Source organism: Sinocyclocheilus rhinocerous, unplaced genomic scaffold (assembly GCF_001515625.1).
Source record: "Sinocyclocheilus rhinocerous isolate Xijiao unplaced genomic scaffold, SAMN03320098_v1.1 scaffold1682, whole genome shotgun sequence".
Lineage (NCBI taxonomy): Eukaryota > Metazoa > Chordata > Actinopteri > Cypriniformes > Cyprinidae > Sinocyclocheilus > Sinocyclocheilus rhinocerous.
The window spans coordinates 498,447-516,309 of NW_015654052.1; the positions used below are offsets into that span (position 1 = coordinate 498,447).

General features: G+C 37.4%; 1 protein-coding gene across 1 annotated transcript in view; it reads left to right on the plus strand.

Annotated features, from left to right (window-relative positions):
• The first annotated feature begins 1,543 nt into the window (after positions 1-1,543).
• Positions 1,544-17,863, plus strand: part of LOC107716597 (cingulin-like) — an 18,889-nt gene continuing 2,569 nt past the window's right edge. The window contains exons 1-16 of the mRNA XM_016523094.1: positions 1,544-1,707; positions 5,769-6,785; positions 7,244-7,344; positions 7,748-7,817; positions 11,426-11,541; positions 11,647-11,779; positions 12,561-12,773; positions 13,024-13,151; positions 14,889-14,985; positions 15,149-15,349; positions 15,596-15,679; positions 15,837-16,079; positions 16,607-16,777; positions 16,988-17,149; positions 17,338-17,427; positions 17,540-17,623. Coding sequence (XP_016378580.1) covers positions 5,778-6,785; positions 7,244-7,344; positions 7,748-7,817; positions 11,426-11,541; positions 11,647-11,779; positions 12,561-12,773; positions 13,024-13,151; positions 14,889-14,985; positions 15,149-15,349; positions 15,596-15,679; positions 15,837-16,079; positions 16,607-16,777; positions 16,988-17,149; positions 17,338-17,427; positions 17,540-17,623 — 2,901 coding nt within the window. The 5' untranslated portion in view covers positions 1,544-1,707; positions 5,769-5,777. The remainder of the gene's footprint in view (positions 1,708-5,768; positions 6,786-7,243; positions 7,345-7,747; positions 7,818-11,425; positions 11,542-11,646; positions 11,780-12,560; positions 12,774-13,023; positions 13,152-14,888; positions 14,986-15,148; positions 15,350-15,595; positions 15,680-15,836; positions 16,080-16,606; positions 16,778-16,987; positions 17,150-17,337; positions 17,428-17,539; positions 17,624-17,863) is intronic.

Below are 17,863 nucleotides of genomic sequence, written 5' to 3' on the forward strand. Positions count from 1 at the left end.
TTCTTAAATATATATTAAAAAGCTGGCATTTTTGTGCTCCTGTCAGTTAAGCTGTTTTAAACAAAACACTTGGAATCAGTGATTTCATGACCATATTTGTATGGTCTATAATAATTTCATAAATTTGTAGGGCAACACAGAAGACTAATTCACCATGGTTTCCCTCTGGAATTTCCTATGGGTTTTCAGATTTGAGTAAAATAAAGTCTGTGGTTCACATTATTTTGAGGGTTCATGTTTTGTTGCAACAAATTAAATTATCTCAGTCTTGCATTTTGAAGCTTCTCTGTTTTTAAAAGACTTACAAGTTGCTATGCAAAGACTGCTACAGTTTATAAAACATCAGTTTGAAATCTTGTGGTGTGTTGTTGTCCTTTTAGCAACTTTTTGTAAAGAGCAGTTGTGGGCTAATGGTTGGAGAGTCGGACTTGTAACCCAAAGGTTGTGGGTTCGAGTCTCAGTACTACTGGCAGGGATTGTAGGTGGGGGGCGTGAATGACTAGCACCTTCTTCCACCTTCGATACCATGAGGTGAGACCCTTGAGCAAGGCACCGAACCCCCAACTGCTCCCCAGACAGCACAGCAAAGAAGAAAAAAAAAGCATGCCCATTTTTGACACGGAATTATATTCTAATAAACCGACAAATCTGCCAACTAAAACCTTAATAAGAAAGAATGTTAAAAATAAAACTTCTTTGGTTATATTACTTAAACCACTTGTTATGACTTTATGATAAACGTTTAGCTATTTTTATAGTTAATTTTCACAACATTATTATTGTTTTCATTTTTTTTAGTATGTTGTTTTAAAACATGCAATTTTAACGGGAATAAACAGTGGCATCAAGTTTCTTAAATTGGTTAATGGACGGGCCCTGAATTATTTGTATTTGATTGACAGTGAATCTCAGCACAGCAAAGAAGAAAAAAAAAGCATGCCCTCTGCTCCAGGTGTGTGTTCACTGCTCAATGCTGTGTCTGTGTGCGTTCTTGGATGGGTTAAATGCAGACCACTAATTCAGAGGACACCATACTTGACTACACGTCATGTTACTTTAATTTGTTAAGTCCCTTCAAGTAATAACCACATTCCTTATTTTACTCAAATAAAACAAAAAACACACAAACAAAAAGCTGTTGTAAATATCAGAGGAAACTCATGCCTCAAATATGCAAATTTTGAGTGTATAAACTAGTTAGTAATGCTAAAGTAAGCTATGAATGGCTGTATTCATGAAACGAGCAGAACAGATGTCTAAATCATTCACAGATCAATTATTTTGCAAATGATTAAGACAAATTTGTTCTAGTGTTTATATTCACAACATTATTATTGTTTTCATTTTTTTTAGTATGTTGTTTTAAAACATGCAATTTTAACGGGAATAAACAGTGGCATCAAGTTTCTTAAATTGGTTAATGGACGGGCCCTGAATTATTTGTATTTGATTGACATTGGATCTCGGCCAATCACGTGCTCGAATCGGCCGGCCTTGGGACCACTCTCCAGCCAATAAGCGCTCAGAAGGGGCGGATCGATGACGCAAAGGCAACAGGTTGTTTCGTAAAAAACGCACTGACAGTTTTGCATGGTCTGTCCATTCTCAGTCTCAACGAGGAGTTTTTTTATTGAGACTAAACTTAAAAAGAGCTTCTTTATTATTTTGTGCCTTGTGAAGGTCAATGCTAAAGGTTTCGGAAAACAGGTAAGCAGAAGGAATGTATTTGTTTACCCAGTGGTGTATAGTTGCCTTTTGTTTTTGTTGCTGTTCATGGCTGCGGGTTTGTGTCCAGCCTTTCAGTTGTTATAATCCATAATCACATGGCTTCACAATTACGATGGAGTTCTGCTGAGCGAAGGAAAGAAACACCTGTTGCTTTGTGTCTAAAGCTGCAGGCTGGATTACAGAAGATGCGCTGATCCAGGTTGGCGTCTCTCCTCTATGAAATAATAAAGTCAGTATGACTGACCTGCGTTGATCTCAGTAGGACCGATCAGCATCATTTTTGTATATTATATATAGACAAAGATGCGAATTTTAAATATCCCAAATGATTTAAATGGCGTTTTGGTCGCATAGGTGTATGGTGTACTTTGTTGTCTATATCTTTTACAAAGTCAAAGAACAACACAGCCAAACAATCAGTTTAAACTGTAGCCATAAAACATTCATTGCATTATTAATGTAACTTTAACCCTGTATATTAAAATAACATGCTGGTTTCGATCCCACCGATACTGACTGACTTGCTGTGACGCAATTAAAAAAAAAAAAAAATCGTTTCATTCTGCACCTTTGCTTGTGCTACCTCATCTCTCTGTAGTCATATCTCTGAATAGAGAAACTTATGGACAAAAACAGCTCCTCTAAAAAGCGCCCCTCTGAGTGTAATTTAATATTTAGCTCTTGGTTATTTCCAACACTGCAACTTGAACATAGTGGAGTGTAACTGACACAATAACTCAAAGCTAGCCTCAAACCCAAATTCTATCCTGTCCTTTATAGTATAGTAAACTGGCACATAAAATATAAATAATTAAACAATGAAATAATGACAATGAATAAGTACAGAAAAGATGTAGTCCTCATTGGCATATGCATACTCATATCGATTGAATTTTACTTAAGAATACTTGTTTTTTTTTTAATGGGCTATTTAAAATGTTGATTTCAAAATGAATATTGTTTTGTTTTTGTTTATGTGCTTGTATATCAGTTAATCAAACTACTGTATGTTGTCAACAACAACTAGCCAAAGGCTATCATCTTACTTTATGACAATAAGGAAAGAGCTTATTACATACACCAGTTATGACATATAGACCCTGATATATATATCCAGTTATGACATATAGACCCTGATATAAGCTTAAATTGTTGTGATTGTCTGTTTAAGGTGACAAGAATAACTCTATCGATATAACACTCTAAAAATGAATGTCATTGCATTAAATTACAAAACATCAAAGTAGAAAATTGTATTAAAGAGTAGAGAATTGTATTAAAATACAATTTATTGCTATTCAAATTCATATGTATGAATAGCAGTTTGTGGAATATGTTAATGTTCAGGTGGTTATTCTGCTCTGACACCTGTGTGAACTTGAGGAGAATTGACTTCAGACATCCAACTAAAAATAACCATGGGACAAGTTGGGGAAAAGTAATTAAAACAATGGCTCAGAAAACAAATGTTATAAGTTGGTTAGAGAAATGGTCTAGCATAATTTTTTCACATAGTACAGATGCCACTTGGTTAAGAGTCTACATTTTGGGGCCGATGTAAATTAAATAATATTTATTTAGACCACATTTGGGGACAATTTGGAAGTGAAGAAAAGTGAAAGATGTCTATGTTTGGGCTAAAGACTGTGTTGGCATAATTGACATAAATATAATTTTCCCCATAGAAGCACCAGCCAAGAAAACAATTAATGGATTAAAGCCAGTATGTTTCAGACACAAGTACCCTCAGGGTACTAATTTTTTCAAAGAGCGTGGAAACTGTAAATAAAACCCTAACAAATCTGTTTAGGTATTTTAACATGCTTTTCTAAGTAGTCAAGTGTATTTGCAACAACTTTTTGTACTGTTAATTTTACTGCTTGAATGGAAGATGGCACAGAGAACTGGTGATCTAGTCTAGTAACATTCCTCCAAGAACAAACAGCCATTCTGATGCCAGGTGGGACCCAGTGCCTTGTGGAGGTTGAGAATCACATCCACATAACTATCCAGACCTATTTTCATAAGTTTGTACCTTTTAATGTTTGGCAGATGTACACACATGGGTTCTAATGCAATAATTGTAGAAACCTGGAAAACTTGCAGCCACAAACAGTTTTTGTTTGGCTATTCTGTGTGTATATATATATTTTTTGAGAAGGATTTGTCACTTGTATGTTGTCTTAACAAGAATCTTAAGTCAAATATGTACAGTTAAAAATGTACAGTTTTCACAATTAATCTGCTCCTTAAACCAATGAGAAATCACATGGTGGGTTCCATTTCGCAGGAATGCTTGGAATCCCGCCTATGTGAGGAATACAATGGCTGACTTTGAGTAGCTAATCACACCTAATGGCTCAACAGAGGCGCTGACAGTTATAATGTAACCAAATGCCCGTTTCAAGAAGTTATTCATTGATAGACCCGAGTTTGTGGTCTGTTATTTTAGTTCTCAATGTCTTCACAATTTTTGCCCCCCAGCATTATGCTGGTGCATTATAAGTCTGTGTTTAACACCGGATGCAACGTAATACTTCATGCACATAGCAGTTGTTGTATAATTGTTGACATATAGAGATTGCAGAAAGAAATTTGCTTCAAGACTTCAAGTAGCACACACAGTCTGATGAGGTGGTAAAACTAGGGCTTTAGATGATGCCCTGCATAACTCTGGATGTTTTCTGCATCACTTGCTATGTACAATAGAGCACATATGCGTCTGTTTAAACACCAGTAACTCAGTTAATCAGCAGATTAGACTCAGCATCTTTGATCGTTCATGCAAACATGATATGTGGCGCTTTGATGTGATACAAGGAATGTTCCTATCACAGTGATAAGCTGTTTTTGAGCTAATGTTAGCTCTCCTGTGTAATGGAACTGTGTTCTAGGAAAACGGGAAGACAGGAGGCAGAGTGGAATGTGCTAGAACCTGCTCCTACCAGCAGGCACACCTGTTTGCCACACACGAACAATATCTTTCTCCATTCTAATGTGAGAAAACTCTGTGCCGATACCTGATAGCTGTCATGTACAAAACTGCTTCATATTTCTATTTACCAAAATGTGACACTATATCAAGGAGCAGTTTGTTAAAGGGTCTCTTGGGAAATTAGTAGTAGTAATTAGTAGTCCAAAACATATTTGAAAGGTGAGCCCAGATGGAATCTACAAAACAGCATCAAGTCTGATAGGACTGAAGTATGTACAGAAATATAAAATATTTGCAGGTTGATGCTGAATTTCGCATCTTTTTCTGAAAAAGCTTAGATGCTTGAATGAATTGCTTGCCATTCTGGCTGTAAAAAAATCTACCTTAATACAAAAAGATATTCGTAGTATTCCGTATGTTTTTTGTGTTCACAGTGTTAATTTTAGTTTGAGTAATTTTGGTACTAGCATATTTTATTTTGTTTAGTTGCCAAGCCAACATTTCAGCAATTTCAACAATTTTTGTTTATTTCTTTAATATACTGTAGTATTTTTTTTATTTAATTTAATTTCAGTTTTATGTCAATTAACGGAAACTATTTTTAATAGTTTTAGTTTCAGTTAAGAATAACAACACCGAGATGTTTTTTGTTTTAAAAATTTCTTGTGAATGTTTTGTGGGCCCTAAACTCCATGCCATGTTTACATGAATCACAAGTACGTTCAATGGGTTGTAAAGCTTTATAACCAACGGCAGATTTTTTAGTTGACTTGGCATTGAAAAAAACGTCTTTGCAAAGAATTTCCAGTAGACAAAAAAACCCAGAGAATGTAGGTTGCGAAAATGAAGTGTGACTTCCTGTAGAACCTAAAAATTATGCAATCTTTTGATCAGACTGTAAATCTATCCCACACAGCCTTGTTTTCATTTGAAAATTGAAATATGGAGTCTACCATGATTTGGTTCAATTCATGTTGTGGCTTCTTTGTGTATCTGTCCCCTCTTTGGGCTCTTCAAATAGTCCACCAAACAGTCTAGCCTTTTAGTTTAGTCTCTAAATGGGCTAGTGCACTGATTTATTAAATTCTTTGTCTTGTTACCACAGTAGGTCACAATGAGCTCCCTCTCAGCAGACAGGAAGCCCCCTCTGGACTATGGTGTCCAGATTCGCTTCATCAAAGATTTGGACGACAGAGGGTTCCCAGACAGGAGTCGACTGGCCGGTGGAGTTGGTGGCGTCAGCAATGGGACTCCTTCACCGTCTAAGTATGGAGTAGCTGTGCGGGTGCAAGGCATTTCAGGACAGCCGTACGTGGTGCTTAAGGACGGAGAAAAGGGGGACTCTTACGGGGTACAACTGAAGACTCAACCACAAATCCAGAGCTCAACCCCAATTGTCTCTCAAACTTCCCCTTACAACTCCCTGCTGCTGGGACAAAGGGAAGAGGCTCGGACTCCCCAGGGTTCTTATGTCCCGGCTGACCAACCTAGCTCTCCAGATGAGGATTTTGGGAGCCCCTTAAGAAGGCCACCTGGTGACGGACAGGCAGGGACTCGAGAAGAAGCCGAGGCCAGGTCTACAGAACGCCTCACCCCTTCTGCTCTGGCTCCCAAGGTGGACAAAAAGGATGATGATAGTTTTAACGAAGCAGGGCTTAGGAAGGTCAGGCAGAATGGTATTGGGAGTAGTCTGAATGGGACAGGGCTAAATGGAGCCTCATTGGACGATGACCAAGCCCCAACTATAGACACCAAGTCACTGGCTCCCATTAATAAACTCATTAGCCGGTTTGGTGGTGGTAGTTCTGGTGATATTTCAAACTCAGAACCCCGAACTCGGCTTCGTCTTGATAACCGAGTTAGGTCTCACAGTGTGGATGCCCTCAACAAACCTACAGATGAGCCCCCTCCAACTTCACCAACGATAAACCCCTATGCTCCTATCACTCCAGCTACAGTGCCCAAACTCAGCTCACCGAAACCATCAACTGGCAGTCTAGGGCGAGACTCCACCTCTGTGGCTAAAGTGGCTGCTATCCCCAATTCCAAACCCCTCACCTTCAGCCAATCACCAAAGCTCTTTGTGCCCAAAGAGGCACCACCTGCTGTACCAAAGAAACCAGTGAGTCCTCAAGATCTTGTTCTTCTTCTTGCTTAAAGTTGGCACACCTTTAACCACAGATCTGTCACTACGTCCTTTTCAGTATAACTTTAAAGGTGATTTTTTTTGAATAGCATGCTTAAAAAGTCTGTAAACGTGTGTAAAAATTTGTTTTTTTCCCCCAGTCAATCAGAAAGTTTAGCTAGTTAAAAATGCTCTCTGCTTGTTAATCATTTTGTACATATGGGATTGCTGTGCCATTGAGATGGCAAACATGCTTTTGGAAGGTGGTATTTTTGAGAGGATGTAGTTCTCCATACACCTTTGGTTAGAGAACTGCCTCAAAGTTTTTTAATCTGCTAACATATGCTTTTTGATTAGCTTATTTCTCTGAACACCTATTTCAGTGATGTTGGTTAATTAGTAGGGGCAGTTTTATGTATGATATTTCAAAAAATAATGCTCCTGTCTTTTTTCAGGTGACCCCTGACCTCATAAAGAGCCAGACCATGAGTGCAGAGAACGGAAATGGAGAGGATGCCCAGACCAAAAAAGCTATTTACAACATACTTAAAGAAGGGTATGATAATTCTCTTATTTTACAGAGCCTCACAGTTGCCTATAAATGTATTTCACAATATAAGTTGGTGAAGTGCATTCATAAAGACAAACATTATACTACTTTTTAACAGGCTGATATTACTGATAAGAGCTGTAATATTGGAGGAGTGACTCGAGAGAGAAATTTAATTATATTTTGTAAGCTTATACTCAACAAATCGTAACATGCTGAATACCACTCACACTTTTGCAATGCCCTAGCATCCAACAAGAATACCATGTAAACATGCTTAAAACCACTCAAAACACCCTAGCAACCCTGGCAACATACTGGCATACACCTCTTACATTTTCTTAAGAACATGCCATAATCTAGTCTGTCTCTGGCTCATTCAATTTCCTTTTATATTTTCTAACACTAGGTCTATTGAGAGCGAGTCAGCCATCAAACACAAAGCAAGCCTCATTCATGAAGGGTTCTGTGGGGTGAAGGTAAGCACGCTTGTAATCAATAAATCAGTTTGCATTTCCCAGCAGTGAATAGCGCTCCGCAGTGTCTGCTGAATGAAGAAACTACATCTAGAGAAGGTGTGTGTGTGTGCCCATAGTTTGCGTATCGGTCCCAGTTTTGCATGATTGTGAGCGTGTTTTGAAAGAGAGAATGTAACAGAGAAAGATATTTCGAGACGGTGAGAGGAGATAACAGCGACAAGGCTGTATCTTTGTGAAGAAATGAGCGTGCTTGTAAAAAAGAGTTTAAAATGGACAATAATCATTATAATCATGTATTTTAAAGAGAGTAGGTCAGCTAATAAGAGGCTTTATTTAAAGGGGCAGTTCACCAAAAATGAAATTCTGTTTTTCATTTACTCATCCTCATGTTGTTACAAACTCATATGAATTTCTTTGTTTCATGGAACACAAAAGGTGACTTTTTGAGGAAAATCCTGGCCAATGTAATACAATTTTAATTATTAATTAGAATTTTGCTCTAATTTATTAAGTTTAAATATTAACTTGGCCTGTCAAGCTCCAAAATGAAAAAAATAACACCATGCAAGTGGTCCATATGACTTACATGCTATATTTCAGTTTTCTGAAGTAATTTAATAGAAATTTCAGGCTATTCACTTGTTTTTCCTAGAATGTTGTTGCTGAGAGATGTCGATTGTCTAATTTGTTAACTAATCATGCTTTTGAATTGGATCTTTTCGGTGAACATTGATCCAGGTCACAAAATCAGTTCGTTCATTAATTCGTTCATGAATTGGACAGATCCGGTTCTCATAGCACACCAGAATGGACAATTATCAATGAACAACAACTTATATTCTGTTACTTAAAGTTCGTTGCTCACACAAAGCTATCATATGACTACAGAAGACATCATGATATTTAATGATCACTTAATATTTTTATAAAGCTTTTAAGTCCTTTTTGGAGCTTAACAGCCCCAGTCCTTATTCACTTTCATTAAATTGAAAAGTGACAAGGATATTGACTGAAAGAAAAGCACCTTTTGTGGCTTCATGAGAAGAATGAAAATCATTCAGCTTTAGAAAAAAATGAAAGCATGTAAATAATTTTAATTTTGTGGGAAATATCTCTTTAAATACGGAGTTTCTGTATCTTCATGTACGTAAACGCATGCATGGCCATGCATGTCTGTATAATATTGTTAGCCTACGTGTTTGCATAAGCTTCCTGCATGTATCTTCATGTACGTAAACGCATGCATGGCCATGCATGTCTGTATAATATTGTTAGCCTACGTGTTTGCGTAAGCTTCCTGCATGTGAAATATCCTCCTGCGGTCTCTTGGCAACCGTCGTCTCAACAAGGAAAGCTGATTAAGGCCGTGTGGTTCCATCAATAATTAAGTAACACTGGAAATGGAAGCCTGTGAGGGAGGGTTTCCCCTCAACCTGTCTGTTTGGTTTAATGGTTTTAATGTGCACTCGTTGTGTGCCTCTTACGCTGTCATATACCAGTGCTCGTCCATGCATGATAAACTCTGTTGTTGTGGGCAGTATTGCTGGGAGACGTTGTGACTGTTGTTAATTAAGCTCATTAGCTGGAGTAAACCTTGTCAGGGACTTGGAGATGTTTGACAGTGTTTAGACTGTGATTACTGTTAAAAAGTTCGGACAGTAAAGACATCTATTAATGTTAACATATTAACATTTTTAATGTTATAAAAGATTTCTATCTCAAATAAATGCTGAAAATTAGTCCTGAAAAGAAAAAATGTATCACAATTTCCACAAAAATCTTAAGCTGCACCGCTGTTTTCAAAATTGATGGTAATAAAAAATTTCTTGAGCACCAAATAAGCATAATAAAATGATTTCAGAAGGATCATGTGACACTGAAGACTGGAGTAATGATGCAGAAAATTCAGCCTTGCCATCGCAGGAATAAATGATATTTAAAAATATATTCAAATAGAAGACAGTTATTTTAATTTGTAATAATATTTTACAGTATTACTGTTTTTACTGTATTTTTGATCAAATAAATGCAGCCTTGGTGAGCAAAAGAGACTTTTTTTCAAAAACATAAAAAAATCTTACAGATCCCAAACTTTTGAACACTAGTGTATGATGATTAGCTGAGCTGATGTGATGCTGTTACTGTTAGGTTGTATTCTTTCTAATAATTATCTACACGTCTAATTGTTTTGATTTACATTGGTTCTAGAAGTTTACTTCATACTTTAATAGTACTTTAATGTGTTCTTTTTTTATTCAAGAAGTAACTTTAAATCCTGCGACACAAGAGGTCAGTTCAAATGACCTGGTAGTAGCCATGTGTGGTCATTATAATTATGGCAACAGCAGTTGAATGGTCTGATGGGATATCCTAGAGGACTGGGTTATTTGAGCAGCAGATAGCTGCCTGCTGGCAGTATGTTTCAGATCTAATAATTAGTTTTATGTTTCCTCATTAAATTAAGATCAGCCATGTGCAGTTATAAGATACTTCATTTAAGGCGTATCTGTATCAGGGCAGGAGTCACTCAGAAACTAATCATGTGATTGACAGTAAGAATAACTAGTGTAGTGTAGATACGATGGCTAAGACAGGATGTAGTGATTCCTGAGGGGACATTTGAAGCAAAATTGCTGCTGTAAGATGAATGCATAGCCCCAAGATGACACTGATCATCCTCCTTGTATGACTCATATGCATGTTTGTTTTGGGGCTGTAACTTGTATGAACAAAGCTACATGTGTTCTGGTTTTATAAGGCCCATTGGTGGCAAATTGAAAGACTTTTTGTTTAATAGTTTAAGGAATAAAAATAGAAGCAAATCCTTATATGGTTCCAGCACGGTAGTTCAACTTTTAATTTTTCACGTCATCTTCGTATCTTATGCTTAATTCAGGGAATTCTTTGTTTATTGGTGGAGGTAGCATTAAGCAATTATTAAATGTACTTATTTAAATAAATTAATAAATATTAAAAATATTTAATTATTTATCATGTTGATTCTGGTTTCAAAACAGAAAACTATTTCCACTTGTCCCCCAGTTTGTGAATTTTTTTTTAATTTTATTTTATTTTTTATTTTATTTTATTTTATTTTACCATATAAGTTGGATAATTGTTTAGTTCTGGTTGTTTAGTTTCCAGTTGACTACGTGCTGACATGACACTGTGTGATAAAATCACTTACTAATCTTGTCTGTGGAAAGCTATTCAGTCTTTTAATTCCTGACATAACCTTGTTAAGTCAGTAAACCCTTTAACTTTCATATAATGCATGCAAGATATTTTTTACGGGATTTACGTCAGTAATGTAAAGCCTGTTCAGCTGCCTTGAACAGTAGCCCTGCCACAACAAGGATGATTTATTAAATAACTTAAAAGATCATAAGACACACATTTTGACACAAGTGCTTTGATGAAAATATGAGCTTCTGCTTCCGTTTCTGCTTTTAAACCCATAGACTTCAATTGTAAATGCATTAGTGTAAGTGTGAATTTTCTTTGCTAATCAACAGCATGCTGTCAGTAGAGCTTTATTTGTTTCAAAGCCGGATCACTACATTAATTGTTAAAACTCATTGGGGTTTTGTGCTTCACACGGTCCGCAGATCTTAGTGACTGACAGCAATATGAAGACTGAACTGGAGCAGGCGTTCAACAAAAACACACAATTACAGCAACTCCTGGACAAGGCCAAGAGAGAACTGCGGGAAAACCAGGACCAGTGAGTCTCTGTTTGCATTATTAACATCAAAACAAAGCAAATGTGCATTTCCAACAGAGAATAGAACCCTGTGGAGTTTGTGTAATGGGTTCCTTCTGTCTTCAGAATGGTAGAACTGCGTATGGATAGAGAGGTAGCGGAGTCTCGCTTACGGCAGCAGGAGGATCAGCTAGCTCAGCTCCAGGAGGAGCTCAGACGAACGCTGGAAAACTCACCTCAGTCCGACACAATGCAGCTAGTACGCACACAAACAAACAACATACAGAATGATTGTGGTGTCTGCCATTATTGGCCCTTACTCAGCCTTTTTAATGCTTTAAATTCCTAACAACATATTGCACCAAGACGTGTGAATTACTAAGTGTATTATTCATTGTTTAAAGTGTAAATAAACACAAACTCCAGGTAATCAAATTAAAAAGGTATGCAACGGTAGATACACTGTATCTACACACACATTGGTGATGTCAAAAGTATCGATGTCGGTACTGAAATTTTAAAAATGTGATGATACCAGCATTTCCCGCTAGCATTTTGAGCGCTGTTGTGCAGATTCTCAAACACCTCTGACTGGTCATTGTTCACGTGCTCAACAGATATGTCTGTAATTGGCTACAATAATCATTGCTTCACGCTCTTCACCGAGAGCTCAAAATGCTAGCGGGAAATACTGGTATCGTCACATTTTTTAAATTTCAGTACCGACATTGGGACTTCTGACAACACTAACACGCATACAGAACTAAATAAACACACCTACTCATTATGTATTATGACTATTTTCCAGAATTTAAAAACAGTAAAGTCATCACGTCATGGATTAACATGCATGCAGTTACGGGAATTATGAAGTGACCAAAAATTTGCCACTCTGCCACCCAAAGTTGCTTTTCCAACTCATTTGCTCCAACTTATCAATTAAAAAATAGAACATTGTTTTTTTTGTTTTTTAATTTTTAGTTTTGTAAATACATTTATGTTGCATACGTATTTCCCTTAAACACTGTTTTTCTCTGCAGGACTTGATGACGGTGCAGGCAGAGCTGTCAGAGTCTCTGATGCTGAAGCAGAAACTGGAGGACACACTGAGGCAGAGAGAGCGAGAGCTCACCGCTCTGAAAGGGGCTCTGAAGGATGAGGTGGAGTCCCATGATAAAGAAATAGAGGCCCTGAGAGAGCAGTACAGTCAAGACATGGATGCCCTGCGTCACAGCATGGAGACCGTCTCACAGGTGAGCATGCACTACAATGCCTGTGTCTCACGTTCCAAGTCCCTGCCTTGCGGGGATTAACATGGAAGAGAAATGTTTTATCACTTGTCACATCAGGCCTGATACCTAGGCTGGATCGATTCAGATGTGTGATCTGTTTTGTTGTCCAAACTGTTGTGAGAAGAACTTTTAAGCATCTTGAATGGGTGCAAAGTACAGAATTGAAATTTTCACTGATACCTGTTGTCTTTTTCTCTGGCCTTATCCACAGTCTCAGCTGGAAATCGAGGAGGAGCGTCAGAAGGTGAATGTCTCCATCCTGGCTCTGGAGGAGGAGCTGGAGGGGTACAAAGAGCAGAGCGACCAATGGAAGAAGCAGCTTAGCTCCACCAACCGAGAGTAAGCTCTGACACATGAAACATCAAGTTTTGAAATATTTATATGGTGATGTCAAAATTTTGCTGAATCCCAATAAAATGAGCGACAGTGGCCATTGGTGATGTGATGTGGATGGATCCAATGACAAAGTTGGGAAGTGTTTAATTTTATGCAGATGAGCAGTGAAGCCCACCAGTAACGTTAGGGCATCCAACATTAGGAACAGCCACTATGGATAATAACCACCAGAGTTAAAATTACAGTATTTTAGCAACGTATGTTCATATCTATGCCACCTTAATTACATGGAACATTGTTTTATAATTTCCTAATGTGTTTTATAAGATCTTAATGTGTTGTTCCAATGTTCAAATCCATATTTGTCTAAGGAGTTAAGACACTCATCTGTGATCATATTCAAACAACCTTGTGACCAACACCCTTTGTTAACATTCAGTGCTATCTTGAGGACTTCAGTACGTATGATGAAAGTTTGGCTAGAATTTTGTCTTCTGGTCCTGTAGGCTAAAAGGTCCACATTTGATTTGCCTGATGTGATACTTTAAACATAGATACTGTTATTATCCTGCATCCAGTTCACACTCACATTTGAGACTTCACTTTATTTTTAATGATATTCAATGCCGTTCAAAATTTTAGGGTCTTTCAGATCTCTTATGCTCACCAAAGCTTGTGATATTTCACAATAACGTCTTTTCTATTTGAATATAATTTGAAATGTAACTTATTGCTGTCATTACTCTAGTCTTCAGTGTCACGTGATCCATCAGAAATCATTCTAATATGCTGATTTGCTGCTCAAGAATCATTTCTTATTGGCACTGTTGAAAACCGTATGGCTGATTCTTTGAATAGAAAGTTCAAAAGAACAGTATTTTTTTTAATTCATAATGGACTTCACTGTCATTTGACTTGACTTTTGATAAATTTAATGCATCCTTGCTGAATACAAAGTATACATTTCTTTAATTTTAAAATAGTGACCCCAAACTTTTGAGTGGTACTGTATGATGAGAACAGAGATGTTTTAAAGGACATTTGAGTTTTTTAGAGCAGGATTTGACTCAAATTAAATATCATAATCATGTCCCACCGGTTTCATTATCTGTTTTATATGTTGTCTTTGTTTGTCTGCATTTTATGTGTTTTATGAGTTTCATGCAATGTGTTCAGGTCTGTTGTGTTTGTTCAATGTTTATTGTTGTCTTTCTGTTGCATGTGTTCACTTCTGGTTCTTGTCTGCCAGGCTGGGGCAGTGCAGCGCATTTCAAAAGTGAGACAGAGTCCTGTAGATGCACAACTACTGACACCTCGGGCAGAAATTAATCATCAGTTAACTATGGTTGATTAAGTGTTTTAGTGTAAAATCTGTCGCCCTAAACTAGAATCTATTATCCTGGTTTCAATTTGGCTGTTTTGGTTATAAAATAAAAAAAAAATAAAAAAAATCAGCGATTAATTAAGACTAATCAAAATAAAATCCTTTAATCTCACTGTCTGAGCTGATGCATCAAATACAATAACATAGTACTTCTATTAATATGGCAAATGTTCTTGTGCAGGTGATCCAAATTGACGCTCAAATGAATCTTGATCAAATCTTTTCTTATGTCATGAATCATTTCAGTTTTGTTGATTCTTCTACGGGATGAAATCATTGTAGTGGATAGCTGCACTAACATTGAATGTGATATTGTGTGTTGGTATGTTTTAATTAGTGCTTGTCTCATTGGACAGGCTGCTGCAGGCACAGCAGGAGAAGGAGGAACTGGAAGAGAAGCTGCTCACAGTTAAGAAACAAACTGATGAAACTGATTCAAACTCTTTAATGAAGGTAATTACAAATAGAAGTGCCACAATCAGTTTTCTGTCGTCTTTGGTTCAAAAAGATTTACTGTGACACCTAACTGTGCACTGTGAATGCTGAATTTTAAGACATAGATATGTTTTTTAGCCTGGTATAAAAGTCTAAAGTAAAAATACTTTGCATTTTGCAGCAGTGCCGAGATGATTTGAAGAAAGCTCTTTCAGAAGTGGAAAAACAAAAAGAGGCAGCAAAAAGGGAAGAGGAGCTTAAATCAGTATCAAGAGCCAATGAGAAACGAGAGGAGGAGCTGAAGGCAGAGATTGACAGACTAATAGAGCAGTCAAAGAAAGACAAAGAGGAACTTGCAAAAGTACTGGAGAAAACACAACAGGTAATTCTTGAAATGATGATAATTAAAATCTTAACAGGGTGAATTAAATCTAAAATTGTCTTTACCCGGCATATTTAGAAAATGCCACCCACACTAAATTTCATTGATCTCGCTTAAATATGTTCTGATGTACTGGAATTTTTTTTTTTCTCGCTTTATACAGCTTTTCACTTTCCTTGAGGAAAAGAAAAAATACTGTATATGTAATATTTGTTCCCTTATTCTATTTACTTCCTGTTTGTGTAGTCCTCCACATCAGCACAATCTCAAGAAAGCAACCTAGAACTTCAGGAGGCCAATGCTCGCTTAAGAGAGAGAATAGCACGCATGGTAAAACATCCCTAAAAATTCAAAATAGCCTTTTGCATTTTTAAGCATTTTGCATTAAAAATGATCGGCATAACCATTTATCTCTTCAGCTCTAGTTTAGTCTTCTACGTACAATGAATGTATTTTCTTTTAACCCTCTTTTCCTCTTCATTTTCAGACACGCCTGCACTCCAGTGTTCCTGAAAGCTCCTCAGATGTTCTGGAGGATGAGAACCGGAGCCTGAGGAACCAGCTGGAGGAGTCCCGGCGTGCAGCTTCTCGACTGGGTCAGGAGAAAGAGGAGCTCAGCAGACGGTTGGAGGAGAGGGAGAGAGAGAGGGAAGCGCTGAGACGTGGCAAGAGCGACCTGGAGGAGCAGAAGAGACTGCTGGACCGAGCACTGGAGAAGATCAATAAGGAGGTGAATGTGTGTTTTTTTTGTTCAGTTAAAAAATGCTTCTATTTATTATGTTTATATTTTTTCAGTTTATAATTATTTACATAATGTATACATACGCTACTGTTCAAATTGTGGGGTTGGTACAATATCTTTAAAATGTTTTTGAAAGAAGTCTCTTATGCTCAGGTTGCATTTATTTGATCACAAATACAGTAAAAACAGCAATATTGTGAAATATCATTACAAATGAAAACAGCTGTTTTCTATGTACATATATTTTCAAATGTAATTTATTCCTGTGATGCATCATTACTCCAGTCTTCACTGTAACATGATCCTTCAGAAATCCTTCTGATATGCTGATTTGCTGTGCAGAAACATTTCTTATTTTGATCAATGTTGAAAATACTCGTGCTGCTTCATTTAAATTTTTGTGGAAACTGCGATAGATTTTTTTCAGGATTCCTTGAATAGAAGGTTTAACAGCATTTATTTGAAATATAAATATTTTCATTGTTTTTTTTATGTTCTTCATTTCTTTCTATCAGGTGGAGACTATGATGGGAGATTCACGTCAGTCGGTGCAGGTTCTTCAGTCTCAGTTGGATGAATTCAGAGATCGTTCTCGTAGAGAGCTGCAGGACGCTCAGAGACTCAGTAAGGACAGGCTGGTTGAGCTACAGAGAGCGCAGGCCCTCCTAAAGACCACCCAGGAGGAGGTGAGACAGACCATGTTTCACTACATACACATAATGCTAAAGTACAACATAGTGTTTATAATGCAAAAATCAGTAATTCTACTTACATCCTTCATGAAAACCAAGACACTATCTGTGAGAATATTCCCACTGCTCTTATAACCTTTCAGTTCAGAACTCGGATCACACCATAGATAAGATACTCAGTGCTTTGTTCTGTGTGTTTCTCAGGTGTCTCGTCTGAAGAAAGAACTGCTTACATGCTCAGAGGAGAGGGACAGCGCTCAGCTGGATAAAGAGCTGCTGAGCAGCCGTCTCAAACACCTGGAGAATGAGCTGGAGACGGAGAGAAGCTCACAGACGGACCGCAGCAGAGAGATCCGTCTGATAGAGGTAACTGTGTATGTTTGGCACCTGGACTTTTGAGTGAAACCAACTCGACAGCACCCAGTCTCTTTTTAGGGGCTTCATTGAATGTCTATGTGATCAAGAGTAACAGGAAAGAAGAACAGGGAGATGCTTATATTGTTGTTTCAGTGATGTTTGTTAATGTACCTTTTACCTTCATAAAACTGTTTCAGGACAAAGTGAAGACATTAGAGATCGAGTTGGATGAGGAGAAGAGTGGAGCAGAGCTCCTAAATGAACGCATCGCTCGCAGTCGAGAGCAGGTACACAGACGCACATTAGTTAAAGGCTGCTTTTTATTTGTCATATTTATGTTTGCAAGCACAAGCTATACACAAGCAAGGATATAGATTTCATTTTTACATTTTTTTCTAGGTGGATCAGCTCCGTTCTGAACTGATGCAGGAACGTTCAGCCAGACATGATCTTGAGATGGATAAGAGCGCACTAGAGAGACAGGTACACACAGATACCTTTCTAATAGACTTGGTTCTAAATTAAGATTATTATAATTGCTTTAACAAACATTTATCTGAAATAGTATAGTAATGGAGCTAACCCCAGATTTATTTCATCATATGTGACCCTGGAGCACAAAACCAGTCTTAAGTCGCTGGGGTATATTTGTAGCAATAGCCAAAAATACATTGTATGGGTCAAAATTATTGATTTTTCTTTTATGCCAAAAATCATTAGGAC